This window comes from Idiotropiscis lumnitzeri, chromosome 2 (assembly GCF_059441095.1).
Source record: "Idiotropiscis lumnitzeri isolate Australia: NSW breed Sydney's pygmy pipehorse chromosome 2, RoL_Ilum_1.0, whole genome shotgun sequence".
Taxonomy (NCBI): Eukaryota; Metazoa; Chordata; class Actinopteri; order Syngnathiformes; family Syngnathidae; genus Idiotropiscis; species Idiotropiscis lumnitzeri.
The window spans coordinates 2,213,406-2,239,297 of record NC_142392.1 but is presented as its reverse complement, the minus strand read 5'-3'; the positions used below and the strand labels follow the sequence as shown (position 1 = coordinate 2,239,297).

The 25,892-nt window shown below is 46.9% G+C and overlaps 3 protein-coding genes across 3 annotated transcripts; 1 reads left to right on the top strand and 2 right to left on the bottom strand.

Moving 5' to 3' along the window:
* The first annotated feature begins 5,265 nt into the window (after positions 1 to 5,265).
* LOC148341183 (G1/S-specific cyclin-D2-like) lies at positions 5,266 to 14,739 on the top strand. The gene is made up of 5 exons (XM_088287796.1): positions 5,266 to 7,138; positions 7,763 to 7,978; positions 9,579 to 9,738; positions 11,009 to 11,157; positions 12,727 to 14,739. The coding sequence occupies exons 1-5, from the start codon at positions 6,944 to 6,946 to the stop codon at positions 12,883 to 12,885; spliced, it is 879 nt and encodes a 292-aa protein (XP_088143922.1). The 5' UTR covers positions 5,266 to 6,943; the 3' UTR covers positions 12,886 to 14,739.
* Positions 14,740 to 15,604: 865 nt separating this feature from the next.
* On the bottom strand, positions 15,605 to 17,003 carry LOC148341182 (fibroblast growth factor 23-like). Its single transcript, XM_088288371.1, has 3 exons — positions 16,578 to 17,003; positions 16,389 to 16,492; positions 15,605 to 16,235 (listed from the first exon to the last, which is right to left on the bottom strand). The coding sequence occupies exons 1-3, from the start codon at positions 16,858 to 16,860 to the stop codon at positions 15,786 to 15,788; spliced, it is 837 nt and encodes a 278-aa protein (XP_088144497.1). The 5' UTR covers positions 16,861 to 17,003; the 3' UTR covers positions 15,605 to 15,785.
* A 1,252-nt stretch (positions 17,004 to 18,255) lies between these two features.
* LOC148341181 (fibroblast growth factor 6-like) lies at positions 18,256 to 22,825 on the bottom strand. Its single transcript, XM_088287829.1, has 3 exons — positions 22,142 to 22,825; positions 21,921 to 22,024; positions 18,256 to 21,304 (listed from the first exon to the last, which is right to left on the bottom strand). Exons 1-3 carry the CDS (start codon positions 22,452 to 22,454, stop codon positions 21,128 to 21,130), a joined length of 594 nt encoding a protein of 197 aa, XP_088143955.1. The 5' UTR covers positions 22,455 to 22,825; the 3' UTR covers positions 18,256 to 21,127.
* Between the last annotated feature and the right edge of the window lie 3,067 nt (positions 22,826 to 25,892).

Here is a 25,892-nt window from a genome sequence, read left to right as displayed (position 1 = left end):
GATCTCTCGACCTCCCAAAACCACAACAATAATCTCCTATAATGTGAGCCCTAAAATTAGAGCGGGTGCGAGCGAATTTAGTGCGCAAGTTTATTTTTTCATGCGGCGAACACACAATGTGCTGACAATACCGGCATGCTGTTTTTAGTTTTTCAGCTGCATTAAAACTTTGCAAAGGATCAAAACTTGCAGGATTAAATGTGACTTTGTAGTTTCTGCATTTATTGTCCAAAAATATTCTAACTGTGCGATTAGAAACGAGCTGATTGGATTGGTCGCACTGGACGGACGTTTTGTCCTTATATGTTGAGGTCGCACCGCCGGAACTTTCCTCCCCCCCCCCGGGGGACGTGATCTCGGTCCTGGGAAGCGCTGGCCTGCGACCGAGCGGACCGTCGCAGCTCCACGACACACTGGCGCTGTGACCTTCGCTTTCTCACAGCGGCGTCCTCCATCTTAGTCCCAGACTTTTTATTTTTTATTTTATTCACTGGGAAGAATTGACGAGCGTCTTCCAGTATGGTCCCAATACACTTGAATGCGAGACACACAACGTGGGAATTGGCTTGTGGGAACCATCGTGTCCTGTCACGATCCGCCTGATCTACCTCAAGACAAAACATCATGATCTGGTCCGTCAAGCTCGTTATTTAATTGACACCCGTATGTTTTTGCGCTTCTGCCTGTTCAACTGGATTTGTTGCTGTGGGATCCAAGCAGTGCTGCACCCAAAACAAACGACCATAACAAATAAATCTGGAGAAATTTGATACGCCGTGGTAAAAATAATAACAATTGCGTCGTTGTGTGAAGCTGTGGTAGGCTTCACCTTGTAGAGAAGGAACCACCAGTGTGACAAGCATGTGCTAATGCTAATGCTAACGTCATGCCGGGTGATGAGCTTTTTGTGAGTTTGTGATATTTTTTCTTGTCCGTGTATCCCCTTGGTTCCAAAAAGGTGTCTGACTGCCGTTATCCCTCCTAAATAAGACGACTCCCCTCCTGGTTCCGACAGCATCAGCGTGACCGCGTCATCCATGCCTACGCTAACTCCTGCAGATCGGCTCAGTATGCGGGTGTTCGTCTGACTCGCGGAATGCTACCGTACATTCCCCGAGGGTCGAGAGGAGTTGTTGGCTTTGGCCATCGCCTGGTCGCGGGTCACCTGTTTAGCCGGGGAGGAGTCTTCAGGACAGGATCTTGTCTCCTCGCTGCTGAATTTAATCAAGCAAATGAGGCAAATTCGGTTTGGATGTGACCGGCGCGCTCACAGAGGCCTCTTTATGTCGCCGCTGGGGGCCCGAGGTTAGCACGCATGGCGCACAGGAAAACGGCAAGCAGCTCCCAGACACAATCCCTCCCCTTTCCTCCACGTTTATAAGCAGCATATCGCCTGGCCAGAGACCCTTTGAAAGCCTTCAAATTGCGAGGCGCCCCCTCGTCCACCCTCCCCATTTCCTCCGCCTTTTCTCTCAGGAGGGAAATGTAAGCGTGCAGGAGTGGAAACGTTGCCGTGTGCGCGACGGGAAGCGAACGCACGAAGAAAGCGAAGCTATTTGCGGAACAATGAGGCCCTTTAGAGAGAGAGTGCAGAAAAAAAAAAAGTCATGGTTCCTTTTTCAGGGCAACCGTGTCTCGTCACTGGGGTGATACCCTTGATGCTTCGCAGCTAATAAAGTAGCACAACTTGCTTCGGTATTCTGTGTCGACAGCTGTTGTTCTCTTAACGTCGGTAGAAGTGGTGATTTATCATCGACCAAGCAGTAGCGTGCGTACTTTTCGTTCCAGTACGTTTTTCAGCGGGTAAGCCTGGAAGAGGGGCTTGCCCACCTTGTCTATGAACTTCATCTTGGTAAACCACTGCAGTGACTAACGGATCACTATAGATGGCGACGTTGCATCCACTTGGATGTGATGATCAGCATAGACTTGGAGTAGAAAATCAAGATTAGGAGGTTAATGTCGGAACAAATGCCAACATGTTCCAAGTTGGGCTAGTTTAGGCTTGTCACACTCCCAAAGTTTATCGCCCTACAGCAAATCCCAAAAATATTCACAAAATGTCTCCTCGTGGGCCTATGAAATAAAGAAGCGGTCTTTAAATTTGATGGAAGTGGACTCGTCTTTCTTCAATGTGACCATTGGGAGGGAAAAGGTCAACTTTGGTTGGATGCAAGGTCGCCAAGTGTCCAGCTGCAACGCTCTCTTGTCTCCTTGTCGTTGGCTTCAACATCCTGTCCCTGATGAATCGTCACTCTGCATTGGCGTGACACACCCTCTCGTTGGCCTCAGCCAATCATCTGCTTACAGTTGTCAACAGCTGCCAACCGAGCCTCTGCGCCGGAATTTTCTCCTTTCTTTTTTTTTTTTTTTCCCTTGCCTAATCGCTCAACACACACACACACACACACACTCTTGTTCAGCGACAGGCGGCCACCGTCTTTTGGCCGCGTCCACCCCGCCACATGTGCGAGTTGGGGGCTTAGGGGAGCGGAACCTCCCTCCAACCTCCGCCCTCAGCGGGCAGTTACATAACACAAGTCCAGACGCCGGGCCGAAGACGTCGCCGTCTCTCGCCGACGCGCCGAACGTGGCTTTGTGCCTGCTTTGGAGCGCGTCTAATCCCATCATGCACGCGAACAAGGAGTCGCTTCACCGTTAAATGGCGAGGATGTGATGTCACACGCATATGCCGCTGGATGACTTCATCTCAGTTTGACCGCCGCAAACAAACGAGTGGCGCTCAAGCCGTTTATGTTTGGATGTCCTGCATTTTTGCGCTCGGTATCAGGAGTTCATGGAACAAAAAGCTTCCAATCGGACGCGTCCTTGCAAGGCCACCTTTAGTTTAATTGTTGTGATTCAAACACTCGGAGGTGGCCAATTTGGGGCTGAATTTCCTGAAGTTGAAATGCGCTCTGTGTCAAAATAACAACCCCAACTTACTGGAACTTTTTGTTCTGGACTTCCTGGAACTAAAATGCGCCAGTCTGATATGATCCTGGACCGCTCATAAGTACCACCTCTTTGTAATCGTGGCCCCGGCAGATCACGCTGGGACTAAATGTCCACATTTCCCGTGGCTCAAACACAGATGTTTTTAGTTTCGAGGTAAGATTTCTGTGGGCGCGATGAAGTAGATCGCTTAAGTTCCGGAAACATTTCATTCTTGGTCCTGCCCCCACCAAGTTGGGTCTTCGATTGGCCTGCATACGTTTTTTAAAAAGGTTCGACTGGACGACGTCACGACATTGTCTAATTTTCTTGGAAGCCATTTCCAGATATTTTTGCTGCAGGTTGTCGTTGGCAGTTTTGCTTTTGATAAATGAACAAATTCAGACGTGATCTGGTTCGTATATTAGGAATGCCCGCAACGTCATTACAGGAATGTTTTGTCCTTGCTCCTCGCAGTTCCTGTCAAGGTTGTTTCCGTCATTGCGATTATTGTGCGGCGCCGTCGTAAAAGCCTTTGAGAGCAAAGACGAGCTTTTGTTGCAAAAACATGCGCTCTTGCCGCTGCTCCCCGCCCCTCTGCCCGCTATCAACGGCGCTCTGGAGAATGGGCCAATGTTCTCCGGAGCGTCCAGGAGCTAGCCACGCAAGCCGCTGGACGTCACGCTAAACGCTCGAGGTAGCGAGGGGAGGCCGCCCGCGCTGACCCACTGACAAGAAAACCCTTCTTGTGTTTCGGAGCGCCAGACGAGCTCGCGAGAAGGCAGAGCCGGATGTTGCTATCTGTCCCTTCATTGTCTCGCTTCCAAATGTTGCCATTTGACTTTGAATGATGACTTTGGGAATAGCCAAAACATTCCAACGGCACAGTGTGGGAAACACCCTCGCTATTTTTTTTTTCTTCTCTGCCCGTTTGCGTTCGATGGTGGCTGCCTCCATAAGTTGATAAGATGGCAGAAATGTTGTCGTCTTGTGCGGGGAAAGCACCTTCTTCCCACTTTTCCTGTGACACTTCACGCCTGGAATAGCCTCGGCGCCATGTGACTGTCCCCATGAACGTGTTCTTTGCTTGCAATTGATGTTTGGGAACGCAGGCGACCATGTGACGCACACACACACTATCTCCTCCCGGTGTCGGCCATCGCTCGGCAGGAGTCGTCGCCGCAACATTCCTGCCATAGCATCTTGGGCGCTACTGTCCCTTCCTAAGCTGTAATCAAGCAACTTGGCCCATGAAACGCTCCACTAGTGCATCCCTTTTTGGCACTTCCGTCTCTTTAAGAGTTTCCTTTCATCTGATTGGCTCACGTCCAGAAGCTTGCTGAGGGGAAGTTCCACTTTGACTAGCCAGCGGTGGCCTAACGTACGCTTCAAATGAGCCATTTTCCACCCGAGGGGGTAGCGACGAAGCCATAACAGGGGCGGGATGGCGCTGGTGTCTCAGGGAATGCCGGAAAGGCGGGACGGAAGTTTGCGTACTCATTCCTCTTGCTGTATTGTGCCCATCAAGTTGTTTTTCACTTTGTAGGTGAAATAGCCACGCGTCTACATCATTTTTTTATTGTCAAAGCGTGAAATGAGGGTGCGATATTTGCACCCAAAAAAGAGCCAGGACGCTCGTAAAGCGACTTACTTCAAACCTTACAAGAGTGTCGTCGGAATTAATCCAGTTTCACTCTTATTGCTCTCGAGAACCTTAAAATTTTGCCGAAAGGCAAACAACCAACTCCTACGAATCGAAACCACGGGTCACAAGTGCGTCACTGAAACTCTTTTCGCTCACTTTCTTCACATTTCACTTTTTGTGGGTGTGATGGTGCGCTTCAAAGACATTTTTCTGCCCCCCCCCCCAACTTTAGTTTCTGCTCTGCCCATGTGCGGGCCTCTCGTAGGTTGACTGGGCTGGTATGCGGCGGGAATCTTTGGATCAAGGTGATTTCACGCTCCTCCACGCTTTCCCAGCGCTCTCTGTTACCTCCGTGTGTGCGCGTGCGTTATCATAGCACACGTGCACAAACAGCTCAAAGTCTGACGCTTTTTTTTTTCCCCTCCCTTAAGTGTCCGCTATTGGTTACCCACTCGGTCTTGGGATTTATCCGTTTTGTGTGCACCGAATCATAACTTCTTTGAAGTTGAGCTAATCTGGCTAACCTTGACATTTCCTTCCCATGCTGGCCTTTCATAATAGCGCCACCGTTTGTTTTTCTCAATGAAACTGCATATCATTCAGTTCTTTGGATACGGGGGGAGGGGAAATGAGCATGCAAGAGGGGGGGGTGAGGCAGTGGAGGTGGGGGGTTGTGAAAAGAAATTCAGCTGTCATTCAGGACATCCCACATGATCGGAAGCAGCTCAGGAATGTTTTTTAACGATAAGAGACACACGTGGCAATTAAATGCCAAACGACCACATGACTTCATATCATGATGTCATTCTACAATTTTTCTTTTTTTCGGGGGGTTAACACTTATTTAACGGCACATTTTTTTCATTTTTCCTCTATTTTTTTATTTAGCATCAAAGAGACGTTACGGAATGCGATCAAAAGGGTCCACATCCTCGATAGGGACGCGTTACATGAATTCGAGCCTATATGGCATGACCTTATAACCTCAATAAAAAAATTTAAAAAAAAAAGTATTTACTCTGCACAACACAACATTTTTAGCACATGAGCTAACCGTGCTGCTCCTTCATTCCTTGTGTTCACCGGTGAATTATTGACTCCGAAAAATGCAGCCCCCCCCTTCACCCCCCATTTTTTTTTTTAACTCAACAAGTGCAGTAGAATGTTGACTATTTGTGGCCAGAGAATGACAAAGGAATTTATTGCCACTATAACACGCCAGCAGCTAGCTAGCCTCTTAGCTGTGTCAGCTCTTTGATTCACTTTTTTTTTTTTTGTATATTTTTAACTCCTAAACTTTTTTTTAACCTCCATTAAGTGCCGTCATAATTACTGCCACAATAACATGCCAGAACTCCAAGCTTAAATTAGCCAGTTATCTTCCTTTTATCGTCTAATGGCCTCAATTGAATTATATATTTTTTTTTTGTGCAGTAAATTTAGACGGCCCCCGTCACTGGGCTGCAGACTGGTACACACCGATGCAATAAAAAAATATTTGTATTAATTTTTTTATTTATTTTTACAGTACTCACAGTTCATTTATTATCCGAGGCTGACACATTTTTTAAAGTGAAGTGAAGAAAAACAAAGGAGCATTTCACCTACAGTACCGTGAGACCTGCTTGAAATTTTGATTTATCACGATTTGAACCTCACTATACGATATTTATCATTTTGTAGAGAGGTTGACAATGTAAAAAAAAAAGCTCACGATACGTGTAAAAAAAATATTTTGCAGAGAAAAAAATAAAAAGGCACTAGCCACTTAGCTTTGTTAGCCGGTGTGTATATATGTGTATTTATATTATGTATGTTTTTATTTTTTTGCATTCTAGACCTCGTTCACCTCGCACAAGAATGTAAATTGGGTGTTTATGCATTTATTGCTCTCATAAAATGCAAGGAGCCAGCCAGCCAATTCGCTCACTGCGTTTTCTTCCTCTTTGAATGACCTGGCTGTAAAAAAAATGTATTTTGATCATACATTAAATATTTTAAATGTGAGAACTAATGTTTTGTATAATTTAGCACTTACTACAACCTTTTATTTTTCTTGCTTTTACTTTGTCGTTCCATCAGAGCGGAAATTGATTCGCTGTTATTTTTTAAGTCGTTGACCGGAAGTTCCGCATCTCCTTTCGCGCTAACTTGACAGCGGATAAGTCACCAGTAGAAGAAGAAGGAGAAGGAGAAGGAGAAGGAGACGACGAGGCGATTCGTGGGAGCAAGACTGAAACAAAAAGTTGCAGTCGCAGCCTCATGCTTCGACCAGAGCGCGTCTCCTCCTCCTGTCCGTTGTCCGCCACACTGTGACACTTTTCGCAGCTTTACATTTGAAGTGACCAAGCACGAAGAAGAGTCATGGAGCTTTACTGCATGGAGTCAGTGGCGGAGGTGAAAGCTCCCGTGGATCCGAACATCCTTCACGATGACCGGGTCTTGCAAAGCCTGCTGACCGTGGAGGACCGCTTCCTGCCGCAGTGCTCCTACTTCCAGCGGGTCCAGAAGGATATTAAGCCGTACATGAGGCGAGTCGTCGCGAGTTGGATGTTCGAGGTTGGTAGCTCCTTTTTTTCCCCCTCCGATGCTAACACTAGCTAAGTAGCTCTTTTTTGTCATAATTGCACGATGTTGCCACGCATTTGCACGCCCGAGGTGGTTGTTTTTCTGCCGGACTTGTGTGACAATTTAGTGGGGATGAGTCACCAAAAGGCGTGGGAGAGTCGGAAATTCCACCACGAAGACAATTGAGCTGCGTAAAGACGTAGCCTAGCTTGATGTTTACTTGTGCTAGTGCTGTTAAAATGGCCTAATTGCGTCGATTAGTTAGGCCTAACCACACACGACAACCTCGTCTTAATTTACAGCAGGGAAAAAAAGCACATTTATCCACTCCACGAATTAATACTCATTTTTCACGTAGCCAGCATGGCGAACTGTTAAGTTTTCGTCGCGTGTGTGTAAAGTATTCCTAACATCTTGCACCACTCTTTAACTTTATTATTTTTGGTTTAATAATGTCAAACAACCAGGGCGAGGCTGGTTGCCCAATTACTTCCTCTTGCATTTCTGCAACTATCATAACATCCAAATGAGTGGTTTTACTTGCTCAAACTTGCATTCTTTCTTTCCATCCATCTAAAATGCACTTTTTTGTTTTTGTTTTCACTTCCTTTCCAGGTGTGTGAGGCCGAGAGGAGTGAAGAGGACATTTTCCCACTGGCCATCAATTATTTGGACAGATTCCTTGCTGTGGTGCCCACCAGGAAGAATTATCTGCAGCTGTTGGGTGCCGTGTGCATGTTCCTGGCCTCCAAACTGAAGGACAGCAGGCCCATCTCCGCCGAAAAACTTTGCATGTACACGGGCAACTCCATCTCGCCACTGGAGCTGATGGTAAGACGAGGTCTCTACGCACGAGGGCCTCACATTCTAGTGCTAATGGCCGAGTTGGTTTCACAGGAAGCTTCCAATTCTCCCGTGCCTGGAGAGGCGTGTGATGCCATCTAGTGTTCGCACTGAAGTTCCCTGGAACTTGACTCGTTTTCAAGTCGCGCCAGAGGAAAAAAAAACAAACAAAGCACATGATCTCAGTAATAAGCGACGTTGATTTGCAAAGTCCTTCGGCTGCAATGTTTGATGATTTAGGTCGCCGTTGACATGTCGTTGTCGCGATGCGCCGTATTCCTGGATATCCTCACAGGATGGGCAGAGCAAAGCGGCCAGGGGAGGGTGGGACATCTGTCCAGGAAGTGAGCGCATGGACTGCAAAGCTCAAACCGGCCTCCACGGGGGGATAAATGGTGTTAAATGCTAGCATGTGTGCGGCCGCTGTCAATCATTTGCTCGTACCAGCTGGTCCAATTGTTCCGGATCTAAACATAACTTAATCTCGTGTGATAGAGCAACTATTGAAGTACTCCGGTGGAAAAACCTTTTTGGACGCGCGCCACCCCAAGTGACAAAATCGCGCTGACATCAAAGCGCACGTAGCAAATATTAGCCCTCGATAACAGGAAATCCCTTTTGTCTGCCCCACCCTCGCTTATCTGCCGACTTATGAGATATTACAGAAAGTACGGCTCGTATTCAAAGTCAAGTGACAATTATTGCATGTAAATGTTTGACGCCAATTTCAAATGGTGCTCGACTGTCATAAGTGAAAGCATGAGAAGCATGTACACACGTCGGCGTTGGCAGATAAAGTAGGAAATAAACGTTTCAAAATCCAATGTTCCGTGCCTTGCTGTAAGTAGCGAAAACCTGCGAGTGAACGCCTCCCACCTAATAATATAGCGCGTCACGTCGCCGCGGCTGTGCACACGCAAGTTGTGAGGAATGAGAAATGGCACGCCAGATGATAAGATAAAAGTCTGCCAGGTGATAAAGGGAAGCGAGCTTTCCCACTGATGGATGGATGGGAGACTCATTGCGGACGTCGGCGCGGAATTTTTCACACGCAAGCTAACACATATGGAACAACGTGCTACAGGCTTTTTCACCCAAAAGGAGTCAAAGCGTCGCATGCTTCAAACTCATTTTTTAAAATAGATTTGAACACAAACTGAAGCTTAAATGATTTGACCAAGTTTGCTATTTCGCAACATACAAAGAAGCTGAAGGGGGACGCAGTGCCACCTAGTGTAGTGGAGGTACACGCTCGTTGGGGTGGCAACTTTTTAAATTGCGACCACGTTTTCTGTTTGTTGAAGAGGGACGATGCATTGCTGCAAAGGTGATCATTATTTCAAAAGAATACTTTCCGTCTGTAAAATTGGCTCAGTGCTGCCCTCCTTTGGACCATTTTAAAAATTCATCTCCGAAGCCAGTCATGCTGAACAGCATGAAATTTCGCAAGACGCAGGAAGTCTGCCGTTTTGGTTGGAAGCGGCCATTTTGACAGGACGATGATAAATTGCCCTTTTTTTTTTCTTCTTTTTTTTTGTGGCGTCGCCACACGAGCTTAATGTGATTTTTGCGTGATGTTGCTTTTGAGGACTGGGAGCTGCTGGTGCTGGGCAAGTTGAGGTGGAACATGGCGGCGGTCATCCCCAACGACTTTTTGGAGCACATTATGCACCGGCTGCCCCTCCCCGAAGCCGAGGTGCCGATGATCCGCAAGCACACGCAGACCTTCATCGCCTTGTGCGCCACAGGTAAATCGCAAAAGTCCGCCACGCACACACGCACACACGCCCGGCCGGCGTTCTCCCACCGTGAGTCATCAGTGACGCATGTGACCCATTTTTTTTTTGGAGCCGTCTTATCCCACACGGATGAGTTGTGTGCTGCAGGCCTACAAATCACCTGGTCCCCAATCCATCACGCCGAGTTCCTCGCCTTCCTCTTCACTCGTGTTGCGCGTTGACAGGGAAGCCCCCAGGTTGAAAATGTCAGGGCGACGATCCTGTGATCTTCCTTCCTCCCGGCTTGCGGTCCAAAATAAAAGTTTTTTTTTTTTCCTAACCTCCCCCCGTAGGCCTCATCTCCTCTCTGCCTGACAATCCCGGACTGCGTAAAACGAGGCGCTTGTTTTATGTGCCGCCGCCTCTCTGCTAATTCAATGGCAGGAAGCGAGAAGCCGAGGAGGTTACTCGAGTGCAATAAAAGCACAATAAGCTCTTTATCACCGCTGTCGCTTATGACTTTGAGTTATTCCCACACTTTGTTGCAGCCTTTTGGAATTACTCGGCCTTTGCTGGGAAGCGTTTCTTCGAAGGGCGCTTATTTGATTTTCTTCCATCGACATGTCACGTTTGCGCACCTGTCGCTTTTTTTTTTTTTTTTCGCGCCTGTGGTTTGCAGGCTATCAGATGAGTTGGTTGTACGCGAAATGTTTCCGTTTGGACTGCAGCTATTGAATATTTTTAGACTTGCATAATCAGATTAAAATGTGATGAAAAATGACATCCTCGCGTTCTACTGTAGTCGTTTTAAAAGGCCTGCCCTGGTGAGTGACATGGGTGTCAGCGAATAAGTTGCAAATTAGCTGGCCGTTGAGAATGAAATGATCCCAAACTTTTTTTTTTAATGACTCCTAGTTTGCCATCGGCTTATTTTGTCTGGCTTTTTTTTTTTTTTTTTTTTTTGGTCATCAAGATGTTTGCGTTATTTCGATTAATCACTGCAGCCCTATTATTTTGCGGCACATTTTTTCCCGTCATTTTGACTTGTTGCCGGAGCACTCGTGGCACGGCCTGTTCCGGCTCAGACGTCCAGACGTGGACTGCAGGGAGTCGTTGAAGGCGAGTAGGAGGATTCCTGCTCTGCTTTTCCAATCACTTTTTCCTCCGAGGGGGGAAAGAAAAAAAAAAAAAAAAGAACACAATTTTAAATTCAGAGCCTGGGAAAAAGCGGACTCGGAGAAGCTCGCACACGTGTTCACCAGACGTGGTTCTTACATGCTTATCTCCTTGTCGTCATCAGATGACGGTCTTGCCATGAACCCCCCCTCCATGATCGCCAGCGGCAGCATGGGGGCCGCCGTCTGCGGCCTCCAGCTGGACCACAAGGACAAGAGGCTGACGAGAGACAACCTGACAGACCTGCTGGCCAAGATCACCAACACAGAAGTGGTGAGTGTGAAAACGCAGCTGACATTGAAGCTGTTTCTCCTCCTCGCCGCCGCCGCCGCCGCCGCTGCTTCTGCTATAAAGAGCATCAGCAGCCCACATTCTTGTGGTCGCACACATGCAATTTCTGCACTCCCACTGGAGCGCTTGACCCCTCCTGGTGGACGAGCACTTCCGTCTTTTTACTGTATAGTTTTAACATGTTTTCTATTGTGGAAAATGATATCAGATTAAATAAGGTAGAAAGTGATCAAAGGAGCATGAAGTGCGCAAATGATCGTGTCCAATGTTCAAATGACCAAAATAAAGATGCTTCAATATGCTGCGTTCATAAAAGTAACATAAACTTAAACTGGATCGATGGTGGATTTCGTTACGTTAACTATTATGCAAGCGTAAAAATAAATCGACTATGCCTGTAAAAACAAAACTATTCGCCCCTTTCTCCAAAGTACATAATGCAAAGACATAAAACATTTAACTGTGCAAATTATGGCTTAGGTGACATTTGCAGTGTAAAAATAAGTTAACCACTAAAACGTTGTAAAATTAACTGTTAAAAGTAAAACAAAAACAAAATAAATGCAGTGAAAATTGTTAGACTTATTAGCGTAATTGCCGAAGCCTTATTTGACTGTTTAAAAAAAAAATAGATAAAGCACGTTATCGTTATTTTGAATGGATTTAGTAAGTAGAAATTCAAAATGGCCGCCTTTTATTTGCGGTCAAAAATGTGTAAGTCAGTTGTCGCGTTTCTGCTTCTTCGGTGATCTATCATGGCACTTTTTTTCAAGTCAAGATGGCGGCGCAGTAGCAGTTAACCCAGCGTGTGCGCTTTGATGGCGTGGCGCCCCTACGATGAGAGAGAGAAAAAAAAAAGTCCACACTCTTTTTCTCCGCCGTGGTCGTGGGCCGCCGTCATTGGCCACCTCCTCCCGCGTTTGCGGTGCACGTTGCCACGGCGACCCCCGCCGTCACAACAGCGGCCGGCGGCGGCCCATCGGGTTCCAATTAGACAACATTTCAAAGGAATGCTGGCCCCCGCTTTCCTCTTTTGTTTGCCAGCTGCCCGGCAGCGAGCCACCCACCGACCTCCCACGTCTACACGCAGACCTTCTGTACGCCGTGACAACTTTTAGTTTTTTGTTTTTATTTGAATTAGAAAAATAGCACTGGCCTGTATTGTACTTGAGGAAAATCTGGATTGTGTTGCGTATTTTGCTACGCCACCAGGGGGCAGTAGAATGCAAACATAAAAACACCACGAAGAAGACTGCCTTACGTTGAAATAGTTGTTTCAAGGTTTATAATCACCACCACATTGCTGCTAGTTTTGGTAGCCAGTTTATGGTGTTTTGCATTTTGTGTTAGCATCGAGCTAGCACACATTAAAAAAAAAAAAAAATCAATGTGTGCAAAGTTTATCTCTTTGTTTAATGTTTATTCAAATGAACTTTCCATGTTTTTTTTGTATCTTGAGAAAAACGAAATGGTTTAGAAGTACCGATTCAACTATTGTATAATTTGAACTGCAATTATGTCAATGACGCGATGGCGCGTTTGCGTTTGCAGGATTGTTTGCGCGCGTGCCAGGAGCAGATCGAACGCGTCCTGGCCGCCAACCTGCAGCAGGACAACCGATCCGGCGTCACCAACGGCAGCAACAAGTCGCGAGAGCAGCAGCAGGACCAGTCCAGCACACCCACCGACGTGAGCGACGTCAACTTATGAAGCCCCCACCCCCCCCCCCACGACGGGGCCCCCTTCCACAACCGACCACGGCCTGACAATCCGAGAATTTCTCGCCTAATGAAATTCTGAGTTTTTCCTCCTTCTTTTTCGGTTTGTTTGCCTCCGAACGTTTTTTGTACGTGCCGCATGTAATCAAACAAGGTATTTAAGGATCTTGAAACTTGATAGTGCCTTAGGTTCCCCCCGCCGAACGGAAGCCTGAATATATTTTCATACTTGAAGAGAAATAGCTTATTAAATATATTCTTTTGACTGCGACACATTTTGTTTTTGTATATGTAGTTAGTATTTAGTGACGTTACTCTTTTAGCATCTTAACAGTTTGTCAGTTTAATCGGGGGTTCTGTTAGCCGTTGGCATTAGCCGCTAGCTGTGGTCACCGACACCTGTAGTGCTGCTGGGGGCGGGGTCACGCGTAAAAGGAGGAGTGGGCTGGGCCTGCTCACACAGGAAGTGGCGAGGATGCCGAAAAGCGGCGGCAATGACAAGTCAGAAGGTTTCGTGGAGGTTGCGAGCGGGACAGACGCAAAGTGTTGGAAAGAAGCGGGAACCTAAGCTATGTTTTATTGGTTTATTTTATCTTTGATGAGGGGGGGGTTCCAAACCAAGCCAGCGGGGATGAGGAGGTTCCGGGATGCTGTTGAAGCGTTGCTCTGCCAAATTAGTTTTGAACTTGTGGAGTGAGGCATGACATAGGAACAATATTGATGCACTTTGGAGAAAAAAAAAAGACGTGGTCAAGGAGTGATCATTTTGGTTAGTAGGGTCTTTTTTTTTGTTTTGTTTTTTTCTTTAAGTTATTTGAGTTTCTTTTAGGGGGGCTGGATTCCCACATGGGGTGAGGAAAGCTGGCGATTGAATCTACGTCGACCAAGAAAAAGACCACGTGTAGATTTTTCTTTTTTTTTTTGTGTGTGTGTTTTATTTAACTGTACTTGAATTGTCATAGCCAAACCTTCCTTTCGAATTATTCCCGAGCAGAATCTTGCGTGTTTTTATCCAACTCTTGGAAATTTGCCGTCTTGTGCGCGCGCGTGTGAAAGTTAAGACTGTGTACATAGAAATAAGAAAAGTAAAATACATGTTCTCCCACCCCCCAACACACACATTTTGAGTGATAACGTTAATTGCAGAAAACAAAAACAAAAAAAATTGTCAAAGGGTTTAACAAGCTCATTCCAAAGCGAGAACACAAAAAGTTGACTTATGTCATTTTTTCTTTGCTGCTACAAAAAGCTTTTTTTATTTTCTCCTCTCATCTTAAAAACAATTTAATTGTGATTCACTCATTTGCTGCTATTATGATTTTATTATTGTGTATACCTTACAAGTCTTTAGCTTTTTATTTTTTTCGTTGTTGTTTTTGTGAGTGTACTGGAGGGATCTCCACAGTTTGGTGCGGGACTGGAAGTACTCGTTTATTATTTTGTGTATCTTCGGTTGTACTCTTGCTGCTTCCTTGTAATTTGTTTGTGTACCTCAGGTTAATTTGGACGGATCGAGCGTTACCTCATCACACTTCACGTCACACATTTTTTTTTCTGAAGGGAGGATGCTTTTATTTTCAATTCAGATTCCACTCTGCTTTAAATGGTTAAGGAAAAAAAAAACATTTCATGTGTGTGGTGCTGCTCCAAACACGCCCTGTACTGTATGACATTCATGTATCAAAAAAGACCAAAGTTAAAGGTTGTTTTGTTTTGGATTTGAGCGGAATTGTCTTTTATTTTTGAGGTACCACCTGAATGTTTGGTGTGGTTGTTGATCCTCCCTCTTTTGTCCCCACACAGTGTACCTCATCATTTTCTCAATAAATTGGCTAAAATCACTCAACTTGACATCTTGTCCCTGTATTTCCATTTTGTTGCCACAAGAGGGCGCCGGAGGCCATATTCACGGTCAACTTAATCTTCCAATAGGACTGGGAGTTTATAGTTTCGTTGAATATTGATTTCATTGATCGTTTTTTGTTGTTAGGATTATGCGATGTTAACATTATAACACGACATTGTTTGAAGAAGACCAAAGCGTTTTCTTCACCCGACTTAACTTCTAGGTGAGGTAATAGTCTTAAGCGCTTTGAGTGCCAATGGTAGAAAAGCGCTATACAAGTGAAAGCACATTTACTCTTTCTTTTCTCTGTATGTGCATTTTGTTGCCACAAGAGGGCGACCGAGAAGACATCACGGTCAACGTAATCTTGGTATAAAACAGGAAGTTTATATTCTCGTTGAATATTGACTTCATTGTTCGGTTTTTTGTTGTTGTTAGGATGATGTTAACTTTATCACTCGACATCGTGCGTGTTTGAAGAAGATCAAAGCGTTTACTTTTACTGATTGCTTCCCTTATTTTTTTTGCTTTTCTGTTAACCGAGTGCATTTTTTTGCTTTTCTGTTCACAGAATGCATTTGTACGTTAAAAAAAGTAGTCGAAAAATACAGACAAATAGTGCATTGGTGCATTGGAGGAATCATCACTTGAACTGAACACGTTTTCTTTGGCAATTTATTTGGTCCCACAGTGAACAAACACATTCAAAGCATCATTTTCAAATGAAATATACAGGCGTGTATAAATATCATAAATTACAATTCGTTAAAATATTTGAATAAATAAATCCTCTATATTTGGTTTAAAATTTGATTTAAAAAATGTAAAAATAGAAATGTAAAATATATTTAATGGCGTAATATGATAATTTTATGGGTGTGCATGATGATGTATTTGAGTAAAAGTCCAACATGTGCAAAAAAGGGCACTTCAAGTTAACGCTAATAAAGGAAAATATACAAACTGTTGTTGTTTTTTTTTTAATGCTGTTGTGGTGGTCACTCACTCACTCGCTCGCTCACTCACTCACACGCATGCGCATCCGGTCATCCCACGTTGCCGCCGCCGCCGCGCGGGCTGGAAGGGTTAGAGGAATGCACGCTCCACGGATCGTGGGCCGGCGGCTCGCGGAACAACTCCCGGGACACGTTGGCGCCGTCGTCGCCGGGCTCCAGCAGCTCCTGCTCCGCGTCGTCCTCCGGCACGGCCCGGGAGTCGGAGCCCTCCCCGGTACGGGCGGGGGTGGTGTCGGCGGCGGAAGAGGGCTCTCCCGGCGGTCGGTTGCGCCTCTCCCGGTGCAGCAGGAGGCGCTCCAGGGGCACCGTGCTGCTTTTGGGCAGGAAGAGCGCGGTGGGCGGCAAGTTGTGGCCGGCGGCGAACACCTGCCGGGAGCCCTCCATGTTGAGCACGATGCCGGTGCGGATGGAGTAGAAGACGTCGCGGTTGTTCTCCAGGAGTCTGTGCTCGAACACGCAGTCGTCGCGCAAACACACGACCTGCGTGTGTGCGTGCGTGCGTGCGTGGGAGAGAAAGCGCACAATGTCGCCAATGGAGTGAAACTTTGTGCGTAAAACAGCACAACAGTGACGGTCGACATGCGTGCGTAGAGCTGATAACGAATGAGGATGAGGAGGATGAAGATGACTCACCGAGGTGAAGGGGATCCCGTCCAGCCCCAAGCACAGGTACCGGCTGCTTTTCACGCCGAGGATGGCGACGCGCTCCCTGGTGTCCGCCTTCAGCATGATGACGCCTGCGAGTGCGCAGCCAAACGCAACGACATCAACACCACGCAAAACAACAAAAACACGGACGAGAGACGAACACGTGACACGAACTGTACGGATTCTTGCTGGGGCTTCTGCGCACGCTGCCGTCGAGCTTGATCTCCAGGTAGAAGTTGCTGAGCTCGGTGGAGGTCTGCAGGTGCACGAACCTCCGTGGGCTGCCCCAGTTGGAGCCCACCAGGGGCGACGAGTTGGGCGCCGCGTAGCCGCCCTGCAGGAAGGCGAGAGCGAGCATCCAGGCTGGCACGCTTCGGCTTCGGCGGCTTTGGCGGCTTCGGTGGCGCTGCGTGGCCTCCTCCATCCCGGAGCGGACAGTTGCCATGAGGCGCATCATGGGAGCCTTCTGGAGCTGGGCTGCGAGAAGGATGCTATTTAAGAAAGCCCTCGCGCGCCACCCCTGCAAACTGCTCGCATCCTTCCACCAACGCAGATGTGCGGCTTTGCAGCGGCGGAAGGGCCACTTCCACCTGGGCGTGTTTAGACCCGCGGCCCGGGTCACCGCACATGTTGTTGGTGCTCTTTTTTTGGAAAAGGCTTGTTTTTTTTACTCTTCCCTGCCCACCCAACACAAGAAATGTATTCCGGTGGCTAAATAAACAAATACACCATTTGAAGTATAATTTAACTTGCTGTTTTAAAAAAAAGAGATTCTACGCACCTGACCAACATTTGCCCTGGTTAGCCAGCAGAGGGCGCCATCCCTCATTGCTACAATGTAAATAAAACTTTTTGTTGCCGTACGACAATAACTTTAAAATGCCGAGTTGTTTTTACTTACATCTTTAGGCTGGGGTTCAATGCAAGGCCGGCAAAGCTATTATTTGTTTGTTTTCCAATTTAAAATTCCAATGAAAATTGTTGCATTGAAATTTTCACTTCATATACAATGTACAGTTCCCCAAAAGTAGCATCAATTATTTATTATTCTTTTTGTTCATGTTGTAGATGATAACTTTGGATTCAATATTAATGATACTAACTCATTTTAAACTAAATAATTTTATTGCTGTGGACGACATATGAAATTCAAGTTGGTAGGGTTAAACAAAGTTTATGTCCCTTCTGAACATGACTCATGTTGACTTTATTCTTCTGTATTTTATTTTATTGATTACAGAATCCAGTATTTCTTTGTTTGTGCATGTTTTAATCACAATGTGCCAAAGATGCGAGACTGGGTCATGTGACTTGGCTTGTTTTAGGACATGTGACTGGCTTGCGTGGTTGACGTCAACGTCACACGTGTATAATTTACATTTGTTAAATAAAGTTATGTCAGGAAAAAAAAAGTAAACACCCCTAGCGTGCCACCAATTTGGAGGAATATTCATTTGAATTAATGGATTATTTTGTGCACGACGTTGACAAAAATAGGGAGACAAAATGCGATGCAGCTCACGGAACGAAAACACGACAAGGACAACGTCGAACCTCTTCCATCGTCATTGCAAAAAGCCACAGACAGGTAAGATCAACTTCATCATGCAATTTAGCTGGCAATTTGAGCAACTGGTTTGGGTCCAGGAAAAAATATGTGATTGTGAACATTTAAATCCGTTTCGGTGACTTGACATGTGACTACGTTGATCTCGATGAGTGGAAGTTTCTCGAGTGTTTTTTTAAGATTTGCGTGCTTTGAATCCTTCTTTATTGTTTTCAAATTAAAATTGAACGCGAGTTGAAATGAGGCATGGGTGTAACTCTTCTGAGTGGACACTAGGGGCAGCAGTGAGTTGTTCCAAAGTTTTTATTGTTATTTGAGGAATACAGTGGACTGCTGTGCACAGCACATACGTACAAAAATAAGAAGACTCCAACTCGCTTTGCTTTCTCCACAGTCAGTGAGGTTTTTTTTTGTTTTAAGCTTTAGTCAAACTAAGGCAGCAAGTGAAGGCGCTCATGCAAACAATACGGTGAAAATTCGGCTGGCGAGGACAAATTTGGATTGGCAAAGCTTCACACTTTTGGATCCAGATGCTTTTATTGAAGACATTTTTTTTTGGGATTGTGCATTCACAAACAAGTTGCCAATGGTGATAGTGGAAGCTCTGGGGGAGAGCTAGAGGTGAAAAGAGGTGGACGCTGCAAGAGAACCCCTCTCTTTAGACGGGTATGATGACTGCATTGAACCGTATATGTTAAGCATGTGGAATATGAGGCTGTAGTAATTTGGAGGCAAACAGCAGGGTGAGCAGTAAACTGACACCCAAGTAGTTTGCCGCTTAAACAGGGTGCTGTAAAAATGAAAATGGAATAAATAGAAAGGCAGTGGAGTTTGGCTAAGGGCAAGTTTGTCGTCAATATTGCCCGACGATAGTTTGCTGCCTGCTGTGTGCATTGAAAGGACAACGCAGTTTGGTGCAAGACAATTTTGCACAAAGATCTTTGTTGTGAATATTGCTAGTACAATTCATCCAGACCCGACGAGTTTAGCAGGAAAAAGAATATGCAACGCGGTCATTTTTCCGCATTGTCCTTGACTGCATCCTGCATGCGAAGCGACCCACTTGTTCCGAGCTGCATTGAAAGCGGAGAAAGAGCTGCTGGCTGCTACTGCAGTGCACGCACGCACGCACGCACACACACACACACACTCACAAATGCACACACACTTACTGGGGAAAAGGCCAAGGGCACTTGCGCTCTCACCACCTCACACACCGAAACAAACATTGAGGCCACAATTTGATGATGTGTCTCCTTCTATAAAAGCTCCTCAATTCATTTTTGGAACTTTTTGTGTGCATGTGTGTTTTTGTTAGTCGGACGTCACATGCAACAGCTGCTAACGTGTGCGCTAACATTTTAGCGACATATTGTATACAGTGGAACCCCCAAAGTCCCAGCACCACATAAAATGGTGTCCAGTATGAGTCACCTAATCAATTGGAGATGCTAAAAAGTGTTTCCAAGCAGATGCTAACAAAATTAGCATGGCGCTAACCGCAGCGTGACAAAGCATGGAAATGACCGCAATTTCGTTGCGCGACCGCACGGGGGCAAGTAGTCTGACTTTATTGTCATTATCATTAATATTAATCATGCCGATGTCTGAATTTTGGCCTGTTTTACTACCACTTCTCCTTCCCACTCACCCTCCTCTCGTGCTCGGGGAGAGGTTGAGGTGGCAAATGAAGCGAATGAAGTGAGGCTGTGGGATGACGGGCCGCATGGGAACGCGGTTTTGACGCCAACTTGGAAGTCAACTAGTGTCAAATATCGGGTTGGACTTTGGAGGTCCCACTCTCTTCACATTGAAGCTACAGTACGGAGGTCTCGCTCTGCGTTTTATTGGGCTCCCTTCCGATTGTAAATGACTTAATCGATCTAATTACAGCGCAAAGAACCAGAGATAGACTCCCTCCTCTAACCACCCCCGCCCTTCCTTGAGGCCCGCTCGGGATCGTCATTCCTATTTTTTGCCTCACCCGGGTGTCTCTTACATGCACGTTGAAGGGGGCCTCGAGTGGGAGCGCCAAGGCACCTTTTTAAATCGTACAGCAAAAGTAGTGCATTTAAAGACAGTCACGCACGCACGCTCAAGCTTGTTCCATGCATCCTTCATCTCGAACTCGGGTGCTTTGAGGTAAATAAAGACCCTTTTAAGCACATACGCCCATCCTCCGTCCGTGTCAGCGACATACACGATATGGACTAAGGTGCCTTGAGAAACAAGTTCAATTTGTTCAGTGACCATGCTTGTAACTTAAGACACTCTTAAAGCACGCTAAGATGTTGTACTTTATAAAAACATACACTATTGAAATCATTAAGTAGAATGTAAAAAAAAAAAAAAAAAAAAATGTTTTTGCCACACTTCATGGACATTGTGCTGCTCCTTCTGGTGTGTGTGTGCCCTGGCCACATGAGGGCACTATTCTACAGACGTACAGATATACGTAGACGGTTACAGCCACTCAGTAAGCTGCAGGTGATGCTATTCTTTGCAGGTTGAAGAACATTTGCTGCGAACGTTGTTATATTTTCGGTCTACATGTGTTGCTCCACCGTTTGTGGTAAAATATCCGTAACCTGTCGATGGCATTTTGCATTGTTGCTAACAGCATTTAGCGACGCTGACAAAGCGTATTATTATTATTATTATTATGCTATTTGTTTAGTTTGATTTGACCGTGGACGTCAAGTGGGCTTGGCAACGTCAAGATTTTGCTTGCAAGTCAAAGTAAAAGAATTCGTCCAAACGACAGCTCGTATCTGGAAAAACCTGTGAGCCGGGTCACTCGTATCTCAAGGCACCACTGTATTGAGACACGAGTGATTTGTGGAGTGCGACTGTGTGGAGTTTTTGTGCATGTTCTGGCCACAGCAAATGCTTTTGTGTTTTGCGCACCGTTTTGTAGAGTTGGCCAGATTTGTCAAGAGATCGATTTAAGAGGCGTGTCCATAAAGTGTAGCCGAGCAAGCACCAAGTGAGAGCAGCAAAGGCCCCGAAAGCAGCACAGTATGGCATAAATATACAAAGATAGCTCTCCAAATATACATATACATTTCCATCAACATTTGCGCAGTTCATTGCCATCGACACGGCGTTACCTGGAAGGGAAAAAAACTAATCTGCATGTGCAAATCGGCGGCGTCAGTCACAACCGAGGGAGGAAGTGCGTGCCGGTGGCGGCGGTGCTGGCCTTGTCGCCTCGCCGCGGCCGCCCGTGCCGGTTGAGGGCCACGTAGAAGCCCTTGTAAACAAAAGACTCGTAGGCGTTGTAATTGTTGGCCAGCAGCGTCTCCCTGAACTTGCACTCGTCGCCAAACAGCCTCTAAGAAAGAAAGACACACACAAGAAGGTCTCAGTATTGTTGTCAGAACCCTGATCGAAACACAAAAGAACATGATTTACAATGTTTTCAACTGTTCGAATAATTTGGAGCTCAAAGTAAATTATTATATCCTTGAAAGTTCTTATTTGTCGTCTCGAAGTCAGGCAATTACGGCCTCTTTGTATATCTGTCGTGAGCGTTAATTCCCTAAAATAAAAAACAAATACGTGGGAACATTTGGACATGCGACGCCTCGGCGTGCCAGAATATTAATAACACAACGACACTCGTAAAGTCGCCATTTTGGGCTCATCCCAGAGCAGGTTGTGAAAGGGGGAAGGGAGGCAAGGCTGCTTGCAAAACCGCTCTTGAACTGTAAGACAAGTTGCCATCAGGCATCTCCGCGGACACCTAAGTTTGAAAGATTTATTTAGGGTAGGTCGTGAACTACAATTTATTTTCAGTTTGTAATTTATGGAGTCAAGCACATAATAAATATGGGTCACATGGGTTTGGATTTTGGTGGTACTTGATTAATTTTGGTGCAGGAAGGACACACACGATGCACGTGTTTTCTTATGGCTGCCCGCGAATGCGCACACGCACACGCACTTACGGTGGCGTAGAGCCTCCCCCTGCGGCTCATGGCCACGAACATCTCGCTCTTGACACCGAACAGACTGACCACTCCTCGCTCCACGCTGGAGATCTCGATGAGACCTGAAGAAGAGTCCCGTTAGCATCACCATCACCATCCTCATCGTCATCTTGAGCGCAGGTGCGCCGGCTGCACGCGCGCCACCCTTTTTACGCGCAAGCGGACTCCGATTAACTCACTGTGCGGGTCCTCGAGGTGCGCGCCGGCGATCCTGCCGTCCGGCAGCACCTGCAGGTGGAAGCCGATGCCCACGTTGCAGTAGAGGCGACGCACCCGCCTGACGCCCCGTAGGTAGTCGCTCTGCCAGCTGGGCTGCGCCCGCCCGCCGGCCAGGCCCAGGTAGGAGCGCGAGAACAGCGTCTCCCAGCGCCTCTCCACCTCAGTGCCGTTGGCCCCGCTGCTGCTCGGGGCGACCACCCCCCACAAGCAAGTCCAGAGTAGTAGCGCGGCCGGCAGCGTCATGCTGCGCACGCGCCCTGCCGCAGCCGCCATGCGACCGTGGGGGGCACGCGGACACCTGCCCGAGAAACGCACCTCGTCCTACTTCCTGTCGTCCTGTGACATCGCGGCGGCGGCGGCGGCGGAGACTGTTGGCGGGGCGGGGGAGGCGGCTCAAGGCGCCATGGTCCGGGATCCGAGCGGGAAGAAGCGTGTCCGAGCTTGGAGTGGCGCCGCCGGCGATGAGCATCTTTCGCCGCCTCGTTCGCAAGCAACGCCGGCCAGTGGAGGGACTCCGCAGCGCAGGCGAGCTGACTAACTCACCTTGGCCCTGACGCTGTCTTGCCTCAGCGGCGTGACATCACCGCTGCAGACCCCCACTGCACCCCAAACACTGAGTCACGAGTGGAAGATGGCAAGAGGACAAGAAGGGATAACGAGAGAGGGGGGGGGGGGCGGTGGTGGGGGTGGGGGCTCTCCAAGAGTCCCGGAGAGGCACTTGTGATGGGCACGATGGGGGGGTTCTGCACCTTCACACCCGAGCCAAGCAAGAACATATCATGAGTGGGACAGTTTCCTCGGATGACTTTCAAAATAAAACCGAATATATCTGCAGGCAAGAACCGTGCGACATTGTGCCGCAGGGGGCAGCATTGCGTCACATGAGCCTCAAATTTTTAGTGAATAAACCCTACTTGGTTGTGGTAATATGCCAGGAAGTTAAAGTACAGACTCGAAATGTTCATAATTAAAATGCCTAATCTGACACTGAATGCTTTTACAGTGGAGAGCACCCCGGTCGTCTTTCTGTTTTCCTCTGGCGACATTGATGTGACACGGGAGACCAGGGTGGGGGGGTGGTTTCTGGGTGGGGGGGGGGGGGTGATGCGTGGGGGGTGGAGTGGGTGTATTAGTTTCGTGTGTTTGACATTCATTGGTGTTGCAATTGTAGAACGGAATGGGAGGACGGATACGGTGTCTGTAGCCCAAATTGGGGACGGAGGTCATGACTGCCTAATTTAGACCGGATGTTTGTGGCCACACACTATATATATATATTTATATATATATTTATATATATATATTTATATATATATATTTATATATATATTTATATATATATATTTATATATATATATATATGAGAGAGATACGGCAGCGCAGGTGCAATCGTGGGTAATAGACACGTACGTTTGGTTCCATCCCATGGGAGAACGCTGGAGAATATTCCCAGGTCATAGCTTGCACCATCGCCATAGCAACCAAGACAGTGCTCCTGAACCATCAACCTAAAATCTCACTTATCCATCCAAAGGGTCATTTTTAAATGACAGATTTTTTTTTTTTTTTTTTTTTTTTAGTGATGCAAGCGTTTCGTTTTGCCAGCTTTGCACAAGGCCACCGAACGCCTGAATTTGCAAAAAAAGAAGCCACCCTATTGACAAATGAAACGTGAATCGATGCCGAGCGGACGCTTTTAATGAGCACCTGGGGGGGACGTCGATGCCGCCGCTCGTTAGCTTGTCAAACACACGCAAGCAAAACCGAGACGGGGAATGATTAAGTAAACCATCTTGAGTTGACTAGTCAGAGCATCGTGACGACATTTGACGGACTGATGGGGTCAGCTGTCTCGGTTGCAATTATAGCATCCATTTAGTGCACGCACGCAGACAATCAATGAGCCATTATGAAAGTGTAAGTAAGTGGATCCAATGCAATGAGCGCCTGATTAAGTGGGGCTTTAAGAGGAGATATTGGCCCAGCAGCTGCAATTTCGCCGGAATGACATCAGAATGCTTGACATAGGCAGACAATAGCAGAAAGAATAATAATTCAAGTTTAAGACACAAATAGTATTTTCTAAATCGGGGAAATTCCTTTGAGCAGTTTTGTTATCAGTTAATATTCATCAAATCGGATGCTACGTTCAGGTTGCAGCAATGCGATGATCAATATAAATAAAAAAGAAATAGGCGGAACGGCGTTACACGATGACTAAACGGTGAGCGGCCTGCTTGGCTTGTGATTCCTGCTGAGTCAGCTGTTGTTTAATTCAGCAGCTGGAAAAAAAAAAAAAAAACTGATCTGCCTCTTATAAATAAATAAAAGTTTCGACACAAGATCTTTTTTTAAGCCTCGGCATCGAGATTGCAACTGCGGTGCGAGTGTTTCCCGGTAACGATACCTCCGCAAGGGTGCATCCATCCTTGCGGAGGTGTCCGTTGCCAAATCGGGAAGCAGCAGCTGACTCAGCAAGGTGGAGGTGACTTTTGTCGCTTGTGACGCAGCAGATTGGTGTCCTTGAATGCAACACGACTACGACGACTAACCTGACCACTCTTGGACTGACGTCATCGCAGGCTCACCTTGACACGGTTTAAGATGTCATTCAAAAGTGTCATCAAAGCGAAATTATCCAATTCTTAATCCGTGCTGCAGTGGCGAGGTACCTAATGGGCGGAGCTAAACACAATGCTGTGTGTCGATTGGTGAAATGCTCACCAACAGTCAAACTTGCATTCTTGAAATAGAAAGCAACAACACAAATTTAAGGTTGTTGAAGTGACCACAAGATGGTGCCAAAGCACTCCTTTGGTCTAAATGAAACTCCACGATTCACTTCGACATAGTTCCGTGACACCAAGATGCCACAATCTGGTGGCAAAGCATTTTTTTTTCGCCTCGAAAGGAAGCCCTGAAGTGAACCGGACCACTTGGTCGAAAAGTGGAACACCTGGCGCTCAGTGGCAAACGTCGATGATTTGCTTTACGGCGGTGGGAAGAGGCAGAGATCACAGGAGGTGTCAGCTGCTGAGTCGTCAGCCGATTTCGGCCCCCCGGCCGGCTCCTCCTGCCCCCTGACGGGAACCCAACACCGGGGCCGAGCCGGCTCGGGAGAATGCGAGGAATCCGGCTGGCACATTTGCCCCGCCGCTCTTCGCGTTCTCACCCCGCAGGATGAAAAGAGCGCGGCGGCGGATCAAGGCCGAGTGGGAATGGAGAGTCGTGGAGGCGAGCGAGCGAAGAGAAGAGAAGAGGGATGAGCTGTCACTCAGCCAGCACAACAAAGATCAGACCGTTTATTTCTGTCACGGCCTCTGCCGGATGAAATCCACACCCGGCCCGAGAGTTAATCAAAGGTTTTGGCACGACGCCCGTTTTGGAGAGCAACTAACAAATGATATTTAGGAATGAGTGAAAAAGTTGTTTGAGTTGTGCAGAAAAAGTTGTCTTTTTAATTCAGTCATACAGACGCCAGAACTTCCATCAATCTATTATCCAAACCGCTTAAAAAAAAAAAAAAGAAAACTGACTCCATCCTGATTGGTGCTCGACCTCTCGACTGTCTCCCTCTAGTGTCCAAGAGGCGTCAGGACACCCCACCTGAAGCTTTGTGACTGCATTGCAGCACCGAGGATGCAGTTCGGGCAGATCGATGGCCTTCACCGGGAAACGACACGGACGCATTTAGCAAGCATCCTCCAAACG

Excerpts from the sequence above, each read along its gene's own strand:
- LOC148341182 (XM_088288371.1), bottom strand. The coding sequence starts at position 16,860 with ATGATGCGCCTCATGGCAACTGTCCGCTCCGGGATGGAGGAGGCCACG. Across the intron at positions 16,493-16,577 it reads CCCCAGCAAGAATCCGTACA|GCGTCATCATGCTGAAGGCG; the intron begins GTTCGTGTCACG and ends GCGCACTCGCAG. Across the intron at positions 16,236-16,388 it reads ACGGGATCCCCTTCACCTCG|GTCGTGTGTTTGCGCGACGA; the intron begins GTGAGTCATCTT and ends GCACACACGCAG.
- LOC148341181 (XM_088287829.1), bottom strand. The coding sequence starts at position 22,454 with ATGGCGGCTGCGGCAGGGCGCGTGCGCAGCATGACGCTGCCGGCCGCG. Across the intron at positions 22,025-22,141 it reads GCACCTCGAGGACCCGCACA|GTCTCATCGAGATCTCCAGC; the intron begins GTGAGTTAATCG and ends ACTCTTCTTCAG. Across the intron at positions 21,305-21,920 it reads GGGGGAGGCTCTACGCCACC|AGGCTGTTTGGCGACGAGTG; the intron begins GTAAGTGCGTGT and ends TTTCTTTCTTAG.
- LOC148341183 (XM_088287796.1), top strand. The coding sequence starts at position 6,944 with ATGGAGCTTTACTGCATGGAGTCAGTGGCGGAGGTGAAAGCTCCCGTG. Across the intron at positions 7,979-9,578 it reads TCTCGCCACTGGAGCTGATG|GACTGGGAGCTGCTGGTGCT; the intron begins GTAAGACGAGGT and ends GTTGCTTTTGAG. Across the intron at positions 9,739-11,008 it reads CATCGCCTTGTGCGCCACAG|ATGACGGTCTTGCCATGAAC; the intron begins GTAAATCGCAAA and ends TGTCGTCATCAG.